Source organism: Chlamydotis macqueenii, chromosome 2, assembly GCF_036417535.1.
Source record: "Chlamydotis macqueenii isolate bChlMac1 chromosome 2, bChlMac1.mat, whole genome shotgun sequence".
Classification (NCBI taxonomy): Eukaryota; Metazoa; Chordata; class Aves; order Otidiformes; family Otididae; genus Chlamydotis; species Chlamydotis macqueenii.
Genome location: NC_141557.1, coordinates 38,010,726 through 38,027,178, shown reverse-complemented (window position 1 = coordinate 38,027,178; position 16,453 = coordinate 38,010,726). Strand labels below are relative to the sequence as shown.

Below are 16,453 nucleotides of genomic sequence, written 5' to 3'. Positions count from 1 at the left end.
ATGGTAAAACTTTTTTTTCCTAATATCCAATCTAAATCTACCTCCCTCTATTTTAAAACCATTACCCCTCGTCCTACCACAACAGGCCCTACTGAACAGCCTCTCCCCATCTTTCTTGTAGGTCCCCTTGAGGTACTGGAAGACCGCTATTAGGTCTCCCTGGAGCCTCCTCTTCTCCAGGCTGAACAGCCCCAACTCTCTCAGCCTGTCCTCATAGAAGAGGTGCTCCAGCCCTCTGATCTTCTTCGTGGCCCTCCTCTGGACCTTCTCCAACTGGTCCATGTCCTTCTTATGTTGGGGGCTCCAGAACTGGACACAGTACTCCAGGTGGGGCCTCACCAGGGCAGAGTAGAGGGGCAGAATCACCTCCCTTGACCTGCTGGCCACGTTCCTCTTGATGCAATCCAGGATGCGGTTGGCCTTCTGGGCCACAAGAGCACATTGCCGGCTCATGTTGAGCTTCTCGTCCACCAGCACTCCCAAGTCCTTCTCCTCAGGGCTGCTCTCAATCCATTCTCTGCCTAGCCTGTATTTGTGCCTGTATAGCGTGTATACCAGACACCATATTTAGCTGAGGCCATATTTTCCTTTACTGATATTTAAAATGCTTTTCTTTATGGATTTCCTTTACTTTTCCACTCTCAATAATCTTTGAACTATCGTGGCAGTTGGGAGAAGTGTCTCAGGACTGGAGGGAAGCAAATGTCACTCTTATCTTTAAGAAGATTAAGAAGGGACCCAGGGAATTAGGCCAGTCAGCCTCATGTTGATCCCTGAGAAGGTGATGAAGCAGCTAATCCTGGAAACCATTTCCAGGCACGTGAAGGAGAAGAAGGTTCATCAGGAGTTGCCAGCGTGGGTGCACCAAGTGGAAGTCATGCTTGTCCAACTTGATAACCTTCTATGATGAAATGACTGGCCTGGTAGATGAGGGGAGAGCAGTGAATGTTGTCTACTTGGACTTCAGGAAGGCCTTTGACACTGTCTACCATAAGATCCTCATAGACGAGCTGTTGATGAATGGGCTGGATAAGTCCAGTGAAGTGGGTTGAAAACTGGCTCAGAGGGTTGTGACCAGTAGTACGAAATCCAGGCAGCAGATAACTAGCGCTGTACCCCAGGTGTCAATACTAGTTCCAGTTGTGTTTAACATCTTCATTAATGATTTCAGTGATGGGGCAGAGTATACCCTGCATGTTTGCAGGTGACAAGAAACAGACATGGCTTGTACACCAAATGGTTGTGCTGCCATCCAAAGAGACTTTGACAAGCTGGAGAAATGGGCTGACAGGAACTTCATGAAGTTCAACGAGAATAACTGCAAAGTCCTGCACCTGCGGAAGAAGAACCTCAGGCACCAATATGTGCTGAGGACTGGAAAGTAGCTTGGCAGAAAAGAACCTGGGGGTCTTGGTGGACATCAAGTTGAACATGAGCCAGCAATGCACTCTTGCAGCAAAAAAGGCTAATAGTATCCTGGGCTGCGTTAGGAGCAGTGTTGCCAGCAGGTCAGAGTAGGTGATCCTTCTCCTCTACTCCACATCTGGACTGCTGTGTCCAGTTCTGGGCTCCCTAGTATGAGAGGGACATGGGCATACTGGAGAGAGTCCAGCAAAGAGCCACTAAGATGGTGAAGGGCCTGGCACATGTCTCCTGTGAGGAAAGGCTGAGAGAGCTGGGACTGTTCAGCCTGGCAAAGAGAAGACTCAGGAGGGGTCTTATCAATGTGTATAAATATCTGAGGGGAGGGTGCAAAGAGGACGGAGCCAGGCTCTTTTCAGTGGTGCCCAGTGACAAGACCAGAGGTAATGGGCACAAACTGAAACACAGAAGGTTCCATCTGAACATCACAAAACACTTTTTTACTGTGAGGGTGACGGAGCACTGGCATAGGTCACCCAGGGAGGTTGTGGCATCTCCCTCCTTGAAGATATTCAAAAGCTGTCTGGACATGGTCCTGGGCAACTGGCTGTAGGTGGCCCTGCTTGAGAAGGGGGATTGGGCGAGATGACCTTCACAAGTCCCTTCCAACTTCAACCATTCTGAGGTCAGAAATATCAGGTTGAAGAATTTTCAGGAGTATTTTGTTCTTTCTTTTGTTTTTTTTTAAAGGAAGATTTTTCTTTTTTTTCTTTGGAAGCGCTGTTAGTTCCTTAGTAAACTTGACAGAAAAGAAAGGAACTCAATGGAATTGCTCTTGTGATTTTCATTTTGGCCCCAAAACCTTTCACAATTCTTCATTCTAACACAAAATCTGGCAATAAATTTGAAATATTTATTAAAAGTTCTGAAGGTCAGTGAGTCTAAGTAATGCAGTAAATGTCGTCATTCATTTAAAACTCAGAATTCACATCATCTTTGCAGGAACATGACCAACTGACAGGTGAATGGGGTTGTATTTTTCCTGATGCTAGAGTACACTTTTTAAGATCTTAATCATGCTAGCATTAGCTTCTAGACCATCAGGTGCACAATGACATAAAAGCAAGAACATCTACCACAGAACTGGGAGTGAGTTGTTGTCTGAATTTAGCAGCAAGAGAACCTGGAGAGGATCAGCTCAGTGGGATTTTAAATGCAAGAGTAGGGTGCTACAACTTTGTAACAGAACTACTGAAGATTAAACCAGATATCTTGATTTTCCTACACTCTGCTCAAAATACATCTGATGAGTGACTTCATTTTGATTTAAAAAAAAAAAACCAGCCACCACCACCTAGAACTGTATGTAAAACTTGAATGCAAAACGTCAGATTTGAGGAATTACAGTTTTTAATCCAAAGAAGCTTGAAGAAAAAAGCTTTCTCAAAATAATGTACAATTTACATCAATCTTAAGAGCAGACATGCTTTTAGTAAGACTATGTGGTTTTTAATGATGGTAATAAAACCTCGTCAGTTCAAGAGATTAAAGTTAAAATCACAAAGTCACTTACTCATTTTATTATGTCATTGCATGCAAAATGGACAGATTTACAAAGTTAAAATGGACTTAACAATATTAACTATATTTTTGCATTTATCACCCAGCACATCGTAAAATCATTTGAGTTTTTTAAATAGGGTGCATATTTTTAAACATTGTCATGACTATGCCAGTTCTAGACCTGCCCTAGCTAGTCAGGTAAGCAGAAACATTTTGGGGCATATTCCTGTAAAAAAATATCTCCTCTCTCCCAGTTACATCCATTTTTCAGTTTGATGATTTGGAGAGCTATAGCTTTTAACTTCTGTTATGTCCTACGGAAAGCTCATATCTTTCCTCTTTCTTAAAGAATGCACGTGTGTTTGTATGTGAACACACAGAAATCACAGAGCACGGGTTAACTGTGGATATGAATTAGCAGAAGGGTAAAACAGCAGAAGGGAACTCTAGTCAGGGGAACTAGAAAGTAAATGTTCTATGTGTACATGCAAAGGATTTCAAAGGTGTTAGGGGCATTTAAACTAGAAAGCCTTGACTCTGCAACTGGCAAATCAGTTACAATACAAAAATAAAAATAATTGAACATAATATCTACATTTTATTTCGCCGTTCTGTAAATGTGTGCATAAAGTAATAAGTAGAGGAGAACGAACTGATGAAATTTAGATTTTGAAATGGCTGTAACAAGAATTCTTCTACAAAAACTGAACGATGAAGTGAGAAATGAAGTGGTGAGAAATGAAGTGGTCTCGCTGGGCCAAACCTGGCTCTTTGTCTGATAACCACCAAGGCGAAGTGGACAATTTGGAGTATAGAGGAAGGTGGCTCGGGGTTTTGTGTCAAATCCAGTGCCATTAGGAGAAGTGCTGGCAAAGCGTCCCGCTGCCAGTGCAACCTTACTTCAGTTCCCTGGACTATACTACACATATGCCGGTAGCTTAAAGAGCATAGCTAGCTAATAACTTGAAGTTTTCACTGTAATATTTATGTGATTTTACCTTTCTTCACACAAAGCTTAACTGTATGTCAGCCAGAAGTGGATGAAACCTGAACTGTTTAGAAAAATCTGGCCCTCGAATGTTGAGCATCCCAGCAGTGCAGCCATGTATGTTCACACTTAACTCTGCCTCGTATCCTGAGGCAGGAGTTTGAGAGACCGAGGAAAATACATATATTTTCCAAGCAGATTGATAAGCCTTCCCATTAAGGCTGTCAAGTGGATTTTCAGGGTAGCAAATAAAAATTCATGCGTTTCAGAAATGGTTTTGTTTTAGAAACTTACTGATTATTACTTGATACTACCTTTCAATTGTTTTTCTCCCTGTTTTTATAGAATTAACTCTCTTTTCATTACATTCCTGACTGTTGTCTCACTTTTTTTTCTCAAATGTTCATTTTATGGCATAATAAATAATATAAACCATGCATGTTTCTTGGATTTATGCAGTATGTTTGAAAAGAACTGCTACCTCTATTTAAATATAGACACTACATTCACTTATTGATTTATCTATCAATAAACACCTCCTATTGCAAAACATATGATGCAATAATTCGAGAATTTGTTTTCTTTCTGGCAGCCTGTTGAGTAGCCTGTTGCTTCACTGGGTGCCTCTGGGGAGCTGATTTTGAGTCTCAGCATTTTAAAAAGCACATTCTGAAGATTAACCAAAAAACAGTATTAAAAAGTAAAATTGGCTTTTCTGGGAGCATGCACACTGTTTTGTTTTAGATGATTTTGCCAATACTAGCAGCACTGCTCAAGAGTTTTCTTTGGATCTATATGAGACTATCCATTTTATCCTTCAATATTGGTCTAGAGGGTAGAATAAGCTCGAGATTTAGATTGAAATCTCAAATATGTATGCAAATGTTCACACCTTTCAATAGTATTGCAGTATTCTTTCATGAACTGAGAAATATTCCTTGTTATCTAAATGTTGTTGTAAATATTGAATTGGTCTTGTTTCATCATGGACAGAAGAAAAAAAGAGATTTCAAAACTTGGCATAAAATATATTAAAATTGCATGAGACAAAATAACTATACCCACTGTCTAATGACCTGATAGATACAGGTTTCTTTGTTACCTACAGTTTCAACTGAAAGTGAAATAATTATGAACGGTAGTATTTACCTGGTAGACTGAGCCCCTGCAGTTCCAGAACTGAATCTTTGCCCTTTTCCAGTGACAGAGACTGTAGTTTGATGTGGCTATTCATATTTTTACATTTCTATGGGTTTTAGTGTCTTCCACAGAGTTTGGTGTTCTCTGAACAACGTAGTACAAAAATGCTTCCTACACTAGCTTTAAACTTTGGAAGGATCTGCATTTGGTTACATCAGCAGCTCTATCCTGTAAATAGGTAAATGCAGAAGTTAACTAGCAGTGATCACTGTCTGTGCTGTACCACTCTTCCTTAATTGTATTTCTTCCTCTTCTGTATAGAGCATTTGTTTTGTTAAGAGCTTAGGTGGGCTGCAGTTGTATTATTTTGCGTATCTATCCTGAGTCCATTGTTCTGCGTTGTGCTGCAGATCAAATTTTAGCAGCAGAGCCAGAGGCTGATGTTCCAGTACTAGCTATCAGTGGAAGAAAGTCTTTGTTACCTCTTCCCAGCACTACCACAGCTCAGTGTTGCTTCAGTAAAACTCTGGGAACTACTATTTGAATTCCAGAATTATTTTCCAGCCGTCTTGTTACGTTACTGGTGTCACTCACTCTTACAGAGTTTGTAATTGCTTGTTCCTCTGTAGCTGTGCCGTAGTGGCATTCTAGTGTCTTTTGCTAAGATACTAGACCTCAGGGATTTAAATACCTTTTCAAAAATAATATTTAAGTGCCTGTAAAATTTTCTGTAGACTTTCTGATGTCAAGTCCTGCTCGTCGTTCTCCCTTCCTTACAGCATGTTGTCAGAGACATTTCTCTTCTAAGTCTTTGGACTTCTATCTCTGAAAATCTGGTGTTCATAATTATCTTAACAGGCATCAGATCCACAAAACACATCCTGTTGGAAAGAAAGAGGAGAATAAATATGCTTATATATGGTTTGCTAGGAGATCAACCTCATTCCTTATAAGCAAGAAAGAGTGTGTATTAGAGCAGATGCCAGTTCGCAGACAGATTCAAACTCTTGTAGTTATGACATAAATGCATGTTTCAAAAGATGGAAAGGAACAGATGAGGACTAAGAACAAACCTTGCAGAACGAATCTGCAACCTTCATCCTTTCCATTGATTTGCTTGCTTTTTCATTTTACGTATTGAGCACTTTTCCCACTTCAAAGTAAGGCAATTGTCCCAAACTCATGCCAATAAATCATAGAATATTATACATTGGATGGTTACTACATAGATACAGCATGTGAAATTAAGTTTCTTAAAGAAACATTAATCCAGTTACTTTTTTGTCATGCAGGTCTTATATTATAAAGACTTTGCAAAAGGTATGACAGTATATTAGGCAGGATATTTAAATAAGACTATGAAATTAAAAATATGTACAAAATAACCAGAAAACATTAACATCGGCATTTGCCTTTGTTTTAATTGTACAACCTAAAGGTGGTGTTAACACGATTATGCATTTAATTTTCTAGTTTGATTAAAAACAATTGCATGTGTTTATTCATAGTTTAAGTGGTTCCAGTTGGCTCTTGAAGTCTTTCACTTCAGTGAAGCAAAATGGGATGTGGTAGACTGGAGTTCAATCTTCATTGCTCATTTCACTTTGACCGATGAGTTTTCTGCAAGCCTGTGTTGATAAGGCTCGTAGATACTTGTTTACAGAGTTGAGCAATATCATTTTAAAAATTCTCATTTTGTACAGTGTTACCATTATTGATATAGTCTCTAGAATTGTAAGGCTTAATTTATTAGCCTTCATTCAAAATATATGAGAAATGAATTAGTGGATGCTGTTCAGAAAGAATTTTAGATGTCATTCAGCTCTGCTAAAACTGAAGTAGATTCCGGTTTCCAAGTCTTTTTTTTTCAGTTGCTTATAACTTTTCTTTTTAGTGATCCCAGCAGCCAAGGCGGGGTGCGGAGGAGATATGATCTTGCCAAATTTCTTTTGGCTGTTTTAAATGTAATTTTCTTCAAAACATGTTTGGAATTGCATTACAAATTTAAAAAAAAAGACAAAGCATAGTATCTGCACTAATCAATTTAAGAAGTGTTGAAATTACTTTCTTACTGTGTAGCAACCACTCTCAGCAGTTGGTGTAAAAAATAACCTGAAGAGCTTCTTTCCTCTCTGTTCTTTCTATTCACAGTTACACTGATTGAAACCTTTTGCTAACTCAGCTGGCATACTGGCATTTTCAGAGATGTTGTGGGAATGTCATCCACTTGCAGAAGATTCTGAATAGCTTCAGAGGCTGACCTGTTGTGTGCGCAGGGGAATGTGTCGCTCTTTAAGCATCACTACCATAGGGAGGCAGCTTGGCAGTAGTTATAATGACCGATGAGGCTCCAAAATTTACAATAGCAAATGAAGAATATTATACGTGATAGTAACAGGAGGGTTATTTAGATAGGCATAATGTACTGTACTTACTGAAGTATAAATGACTGTGAAAGAAAGGGCCAGATTTTTCTCAAGCTGTGTCTGCTACATACCATACGTTGTATTTAAAGGAGACAGAACCATGGTAAACAGTCGTAGGCAGCTCGCTGCAGAAGGTGAGGATGTGTGGGAGATAGGGAGCTGGTGAAATGACCAGATAGTCTTTTGGACTTGGAGAATGGGGGATGTGGCAAGAAGGAAGGAAGCTGGCCCACACCATTTGAGTGACTTGCTGCTATTTTCGTCACTTGGGGTTATTGGCAGTTGACAGAAGCTGAAAGCAGCCCTAGCTCCTGCAAGGTGACACTGCCTTAGTCATCTTTGGCCTCATCTGGAGTACCTTCGCTTTTCAAAGCAGTTAATGATCAAGGCCCAGAAGTAAACACCCTTTTTTTTTTTAAGAAAAGCTCCTAGCTGAAAGGTGATGCATTAACAAACACTACACTTCTGGTCTCAGCAGGGATTGTTAAATTCACTCCTGTCTCAGAGGAACAGGACCATAATCTCTTGGCTTACCAAATCCCTTCCCCAACTATTTCCAGCAACTGTATCATATAATTCTGTTCGGAAACTGAACAAATTTTATCTAAAACATGGTTTGAAAAAAGTCACCCTCACAACTCAGCTTAAAAGGCTGAAAACTATCTAACTCTAGCTTGCATATATTTAGTGCCATTCGCAAAACCAGAGTTTGCTGGTATTGAATATAACCCACTCTGTGACCCTCCTTAGCGAAGGAAATCTGGTGAGATCTTACCCTGGAGTCACAATAGTAGTTTCCCTCTTTCTGGTTTCATTTGGTCTCCCAGGGAGAAGTAATAGTCTCCCATGTGACAGTGGGAGAGGGAGATGTTCACCTTAAGGACATGCATTGAAAATAAATCTGAAACACATTTCCTTGCACGTAACCCAGCTCTTTATACTGAAAATACACTTTGGATTTTAGAGTGGGTGCAGAAAGTCTGTGAGCAAGTCTTGGGCTACTGAGACCATCAGATGGCTTATACCATTCCTCAGATGTGTTTCAGTAGAAGGTGCAGGAAATATAGATTTAATTCTTTTATTCAAACTCAGTAGATGGTTTGGGACAATTAATTTCCAATTGTTTCCCAGTAGAGCAGATTTACTTGTATATTAATGAGGCACAGGTGTTAGGCCCCTGGTGCCTGCATGCCTGGGAGGCATATTTAGGTTGTTTATCTAGTCAGCCATAGGTACTGCAAGGTACTCAAGCTTGCCTTTAACAGTTTATACAGTGAGGCTTTTTAATTTTTTGATGTTTTTTTAAATTTGCTAGCACCTGTTAAAATTTTAAAACTGATCATGTAGAAAGAAGTAGGAGTGATTTCAATAGTAAATGGCACTAAATGTTAAAGAAAGTCATCTTCTATTATGCTTAACTGCCCAGCTTGACATTAAGAAGAAAAGAAGGTTCATTTAGGCAAATATGTCAGGTGAGGAGCTAATACAGTCAACAGTATACTCTTCTGTTGCATATTTTTGGAATAGGTACTTCTTTGTCTACAGCTGAAACATGAATGTGCTTATATTAATATTCATTTTTCTTGTTTATTCACTGAACTGCAGTACCAACATTTTAGAGGAAATGGAATAGCCTCCATAGACATTATGAATTTCAGTAGCTGGCATAATTATAGCGATCTACATATTCATTAAATCCAAAGAAGAAATGTGTCCAAAAAGACAGCCATGCGTTTAGAAATGGTACACAACTAAATATATACATTTTTTAAAACTTCCTTTCCTCAGCTTATCCAAAATTGTGTGGTGTCATATAGTCCTTAAATCAGCTAAGGCTTTTTTTGTTGTTGTTTAAATGTTCATTCCTTTTGCTTTTGCACGCAGCAAAGAATGGGAAGAACTATTTGTAAACAACAATTACTTGGCAACTATACGGCTGAAGGGGATTAATGGGCAGCTGAGAAGCAGCAGGTTCCGTAGTGTTTGCTGGAAGGTAAGAAGAGAAAATATTTATTTACAGTTTGTGGTTGCAATATATCAACACATTACCTGATGCGCTGGAAGATTATTGATGCAAAGAATCATGAATTTTCCAAAAGACTTCATCCTAGTGTTTTCCTACTCATTTTTATAATTCATAGGACATTTGCTAATCATATTGAGTTGCCTTAAAGCTGAATTGTGGGTGATAGCAAAAGATTTCTGGGAAATAATATCTTTGTGCTGGGTGATGTGTTTAAATTTGAGTGCCACACAGCTATCTCTTCTCTCAGTCTCTGTGCAGTGAAGTCGTGCACTGGAAACAAAAAGGAAATTTGTCTCACAATTTATGTTTTGTGGAACTTGAGAATCCTTTAAAATCAGTCCGATGCTTCTGCTAGCAGCTTTTCCCAGTGAAATGAGAAAAAGAAGATCAATCCCTCTTACAGTGACTGGATAGAGAGGGAGGCCAGGTCTTCCAATCTTAAAACACAACAGGTCCTCAGAGATCTCTTAGTGTATTTTTTAAAATTGCGGGGGAAGGGAGAGAGAAAGCAAGCAAAGTAATATTGAGCTGCTCTATAAAGACCAAAATAATTTTGTTGCACTGGCATCAGGTCTTCTGTTCTGCACTATGATAGTAGAGAATTTTCCCTACTTGAGGCCATTTCTCAAGCTTCACTTTTGCACAAAGGCTTATCAAAAGAAAATGAAAATGCTTTTTGTATATGAATGAAAGAAATCTGAAAATTGAAGTTTGAAATTTGAAATGTATGTAGCATTGGATGAATTTAAAGTTAATGAAAATACTTTCTTCAGGAGGCCAGATGAATATATGCCATGAGCATTGTTTTACTACTTCTACTACTTTTGTCTGCTTCTTCTTGAGCCTCTAAATTAGGAGGCCATAACTCAAAACCCTGAACTAACAAAAGCATCAAGTCCCTCACTGTCCACTAATTAAATCAAGGAGTGCTTTTATTTTAGAAATAAGGCTGGTTTTATTTGCATATCCTGATATGGGGTAGGGCTCTGGTTTAGACTGCCTGTTCTAAAAATATTATCAATGTTTTTGTTAAGTTCTGAAATATTTGAGTATTTTTAATAATTTGGGAATGGTTTTTGTTTGTCGCTATTTACTGTTTCTAAACACTTTCTAATGTGTAAATAAAAAAAAATTTAAAAGCAAGAAAATACTGTTTTTTTCCTTATTTTATATACAATGTAAATAGCATTTCGCAATAGATGTTTCTTTCTAACCCTTTCAAAGAGAAATGTGAAAGAACTGAGATGTAGGCATTTTCAAGGACTTTTTGCAAAACTGACTCTTCTAAATGTCTTGCAGAATTTTAGAACATGTTTCTTTTCTATGGATAAAGATTTTCCCTTTCTGCATTGCTTAGGTAGAGTATATCTCTTGAGTGCTTAGGTTCTGCTCTATATTCGTGTTTGGTTTAAAGTATGGTGCATTAGCTCATCAGTGTTATGTAAATAGCTTCAAGTTTCGTATATTTATTTTCATCTCTTCTTTGCATTGTGTTTCTGCCTTGGAAGTCTCAATCAACTTTACTGAAGTTATGACAGTTTACAAAGCTTGAGTTTGTGGCTTCAGGGTTTTTTAATGCTTTATTTCCTGCCGTAGAACTGTTATTGTTTCTAGCTTCTTATTTGTTGACTGGAAAGTACTAAAGCCAGGAGTATATTCCTTATGTGTAGAGTACTTGCTCTTCCTTTCTGAGATGGTATATGCTGTCTGGTAGGATTTGTATGAAAAGCTACATTGAATTGATGAAATCTAATGGATTTATTTTGTTTTGTTGGTAGTTATTTCTGGAGGTTCTACCCCAAGACAGAAGTCAATGGATTAAAACCACTTCAGACTTAAGAACTTCTTACAATAAGATCAAAGAAATTGTAAGTTGGTACAAAACAGGTTTCCTATTCTCATGCATTGACATAGGTATTAGTACTTACAGTGTATCAGAAAAGGATCTGATTTTTTCTGTTTTTATCCAGCACATTACAAACCCTCGGAAAGCAGGACAGCAAGATCTTATAATCAACAACCCACTCTCTCAGGACGAGGGGGTAAGTTGACCCTTGGTTCTGTTGACATATGTGCTACTAAAATTCTCATCATCATCATGCTGACAAAAGTGAGTCCTTGCTGAAGAGGGAAAAATGACAAGTGCTAAAATCTCCCTCCTAAATTTCCAAACTCATTTGTGTTAACAGTGGTTCACAAGCTCTGCTGAACAACCAGAAATGCTCATTTTCAGGTTAATATTATGATTTTTCGATGCTTATCAGAGGGAAGGCTGTGACAAAAAAAAAAAAAACAATGGTGGACTGTAAGTCCAGTTTCACAGCATACCCTTCCTTTGACTGATAAACACTTTTTTTCAGTGCTGTATATTTTCATTTTATACGCAAAATGGCTCTAATTGAAGGAGTGTTTAAACAGTCAATACGAAGGAAATGCTGTTAACAGCAAATACTGAAGGATCCTCCTCTGGAAGACTCTTCAGCCTTGGAAGTTCTTCTCCAGCAGAAATATAATTGTTGTATGTCTGAGTAGTATACATGCTGAGTTAATGTCTGAAGCACCAGGCTGCAAGATATGCATTTCTTCCAAGGTTTTTAATTTTTTTCTTTATATAGTTAAAAGAAACAAAAGTTTCTTTTCTAATCAGACAACAGCCAGCTGTAAAATGACAGATCCAGATTTTAAAGAAATACTGAAAATGTGGTAAAAGTATTTGGCCTGATTGTTATTGAGTACAGCATCCAGCTCTCACTGAAATTAATGGGACCTCCTAGCAGCTTGGTATTTTCGAAGTCGTGACACTTTGATGAGGGTTTACATGTAGATTTGGGAGCCTAAGGCATTTTTTTAATTTAATGCTGGTTTTCTACTGCATTTTATTATATCTGAAAAGCTCTTAGGTATTTTGTAGCACATATCTTTAAGCTTCTCCATTAATTATGTTACCATTTTTGAAAATGCTTTCTTATCAAATTTTCAAAATAACTTAATGCCATGAAAATAATTTGGCTGCATTTAAGAAAGTTACACCTGGAAAGACTGTCACAGGTATCTTTGGTGGTACTAATTGTATTTCCATTTTGTTCACAAATAGAAACCCATAATTTTGTTTGTATTTAGTGCAGTACTCTACTTCCTACTAAATGTAGGGGAGAGAGATTTGCTTGTTGAAACATGGACGTATTGATCATAGGCAGATGGGTGGTTCTGCAGCCAGTATGACTGTGCGTGCCATCAAACCAGTCTTGCATCCAGCAGGACTGAAAGTTGTGTCAAGTATAAAAGGTTTAAAGCATTTCTGCTGTAGTTTGTGTTTACACAGTGGCACCACCTTCCTTCTGCCTGTGATGTCTTTAGGAGATAAAAGATAAAGGTTAACATCCCAGAGTGTGTGGAAAGGGATTAATCTATAAAACAAAGCTACAGGCCAAATCAGGCACAGGAATGAAGAGCGAAGTGCCTTTGAGCCTCTCTAGTGACTTCATATTTTCCCCTCTCAGTGTCCTGGGTTTTGCTACCTTTTCAGCAATGCACATTCTGTTTCCTTCGTCCTTTGCTCTGATGGACCAGGTTGGGAGCAGGGGCAGGGGAGTTTCAAAATGAGATCTAGCTGCATGAAAAAGAGCTGCAAGTAAAAAAGATACTAGTTTTACATAAGACATTGTCAAGGATATAAATACTTCTAAATTTTGGAAGGTTCTTTTGTAGTTTGTAACAGAAATACAGAAGATAATTAAGATTTTCTTATTTTTTTTTATTTTACCCTCCTTCTACTAGAAAACATTATTTTACTTTCACTTTTCTTTCTGTGAAGCATAAGTCACCATGACAATGAATTGTTTACAGGGCAGCAAGAAATTCTGGAAGTATTGTAGCCACTCTCTGTACAGTATTTCATTCGCTGGTGCTCCTACTGCTATGGGAGAACTAAAAAGGCTGCTGTAGATTTTGTTCCTTCTGTATTTTGATCAATATGGCCAAGTTACCACCCCTTTACAGTAAAAAAAAATAGACTTGACTTTACAAAACATTTTTCTGGAGCATACAAACAACATTTGCTGACTTCTTTCAGGTTAGCTTTTGCAAAATACCAGTTAAAAAGGCATGGAAACCAAAGAAAGAGAATGGAAAGGGGCATAGCACAGATATAGAAAAAGCTAAATCTACTTCAAACTCTTTTTTTTTTTTTTAATGTTGACAGTGAGTTTTAAATACTCTGGTTTTCCATATCAGAACTTTTTTAGAATGGCCAGTCTTGATCTGCACTGTGTATTTGTACAATTAGAACGATGTAATTTTCGTAATAGATATTTAACCATCATACATCCCTTATTCAATTTTGCCTCCACTAAGACAAACTATCTTGCTTTCAAACAAGTTCTTAGTATGGAAATTATAGCAGCTTCCAATTAGAGTCCATACTTTCATAGGAGAAATGTAGTACAGTATGGTGATATAGACCTTTTTCTATAAGTTAACTACTGAATTTTTTTCTCTTAGGCTTCTGATTCCAGTAAGTTTGAATTTACTCTACCTTCCTAAATATTCTTCATAGACCCACTACGAGCAGACCCATTGCCCACAGACCTGCAGCCATCCAGTGAATTAATGGAATAAGCCTAGATCAAGGATCCAGGAACTGGAATGTTTTAATCTCTGATCTAAACTGGCTTTCTAAGATAGGTTAGGCTGGTCACCAACATTCTTTTCCACCCATAAAATATAGATACACCTATCTACTGGTAATGTTGATGATTAATTAGTTAATATTTGTATTGTACTTTGCTGATGTAGTATATAAGCCTGAAACATTAGCAGAAGTCTCTGTTTCATACAATTATTTTTTTCTTATTTCAGAGTCTTTGGAATAAATTTTTCCAGGATAAAGAGCTTCGAGCAATGATTGAACAAGATGTGACAAGAACGTATGTAGATCTTTAAAGAAATTTCTGTATATAAATTTAGATTCTACGTTTTTATGTGGTGTACATTATATTGTGTTTTCTTGACTTTGGTTAGTGTAAATGTCAGGGTTGTTGAACATGAATGTGTAGAAACATACATTAAATGTATAAAAATACAGCTTTCTTGGAGTGAAAAACGAGAAAATTGAGTTAAACATTAAATCCTGGAGATTTATTGGTATCATTGAAGAAAAGCTCTTCTAAATTAAGATATTAGGAAATGTATTACTATGTGGAATTTAAAGCAGAGTTTTCCATATGAAGCAAAGAGAAGGTAAATGAAACTGGAAGGTCTTTTAGCTAAATTATGATCATAACAAAAGATTGAACAGATGACTTTCTTTAATTCTTAACACTTAATCAATTGATAATAAAAAAGTATTTTGTAATTAGGAAGGGAAATGTCACTCATCCAGAGAAGTTAAGCATTTCTATTTTTATTTATCACTTTTCTAGTGTTATTTGTCACATATGTCTTTCAAAATTTGTCCTAATATTACTGTGATTATGTCATCTTCTCAGTCCTTAAGTCATTCCTGTTTAGGAACTTGTTTGAGTTAGAACACTAAGTTCCTGAAAACATTTCTTTTCAGAGTGGAAGCATTGACTGATGTGTAAATCTAATTAAATTCAATTACTGGTTTGCCACCAATAACATTTTACTGTATTGCAAATATTTTTCCTTATAACTTGAAAAACGTGGTGTTAGTCATAGATTTTACAAATCCCAAGCTCACGCATTTTCATTTACAGAAACAAAGTCATGCAGAAGAAATCATTGCTCTCTGGTTTTGGAATATTTTATATGTCAGTCCCTAGACCCATTCCTGAATGCATTTTGCCATGAGATGTATAATTAAAATCTGAGTATGCTTTCATGTGCATTCTCACAGATGGTATTTTTTGTTTGTTAAAGGAAACAGTTCAGGATGTTCTAAGATTAAAATATTTATGTATCTAAACTATAATTGGAGAATGAAAAGTTGTATGGAGGTTATGTTGGATGTAAGACTGTTATTTTAAAAAAATATATATATACACAAAGTCCAGGCTCTCACTCTGGCAAATGGCAGAGTGACTAATATTCACTAATAACAGTAATAGTGACTAAAGAAATTTCCATTTATGTATTTATACAAAATAACGTCTACTTGAAACAATAGCAGCATACATTATGTGTCATCAATATCAAAATAAGTCAAACAATGAAGGAACAAAATTTATCAAAGTAACATGAATTTACTTGATAAACTGCATGCATTTATATATACACTTGTTGTTTGCCTAATCCTAAAACATAATGTACACTTTATGTATACATATGTATCTGTTCGTAAATGATCATTAGTGTAAGAAGCAGTAAATTCTACATTCCTTGGGTTTGGAATGTCAGTACCCTCTCTTTAATGTTGTCCTTTTCATTTCCATTCAATAAATTAAATAAATTCCTGGAGTTACAGTTTAAAGATTTGTCATTAACTTACAATGCTTTTTAGAAAAGGTTAAAATAATTGAGTATTGTATTCAGTGACCATAATCTTTACCTTCTAGCTTCTGTTTCTTATTTAATGAATATTTTTGTATTCTTTGTCATTGAGTTCAGTACTCCATCATCCAACAGCATCAAGTAAATAATGCTGTAGAGGACGATGCTAACTGCACAGAATATCAAACCACACAGAATCCCACCTATTAAAGCAGTAAAAAAATTACGATATTTTTGTTAGAATTCTCTGAAGTACAATAATAATAGATAGGAAAATTGGGTAGAAATAGGCAATTAAATGGATTTTGGTTTAATTTTTTAAAAATTTCAGAATTCTGTTACCTGAAGGAACTGTGATAATGTTTGTTTGTGTATGTGTGTTCATATGAATTTTTTTAATCCTTGTCTCACCTAATAATTAGATTTGTAAAACGTAGATGCTCACTACTGGGTTGATCATCCTTTAGAGTCTATGTACCTGAAGAATTCTAGGATACA

General features: G+C 37.0%; 1 protein-coding gene across 4 annotated transcripts in view; it reads left to right on the top strand.

Annotated features, from left to right (window-relative positions):
- The window catches only part of TBC1D5 (TBC1 domain family member 5), a 325,821-nt gene that overhangs the window by 163,848 nt on the left and 145,520 nt on the right, over nt 1-16,453 (top strand). For all 4 annotated transcript variants that reach the window (XM_086742636.1, XM_086742637.1, XM_086742635.1 and 1 more), the window contains 4 exons: nt 9,364-9,472; nt 11,284-11,373; nt 11,476-11,547; nt 14,363-14,430. In XM_086742636.1, the coding sequence (XP_086598762.1) occupies nt 9,364-9,472; nt 11,284-11,373; nt 11,476-11,547; nt 14,363-14,430 (339 nt within the window). The remainder of the gene's footprint in view (nt 1-9,363; nt 9,473-11,283; nt 11,374-11,475; nt 11,548-14,362; nt 14,431-16,453) is intronic.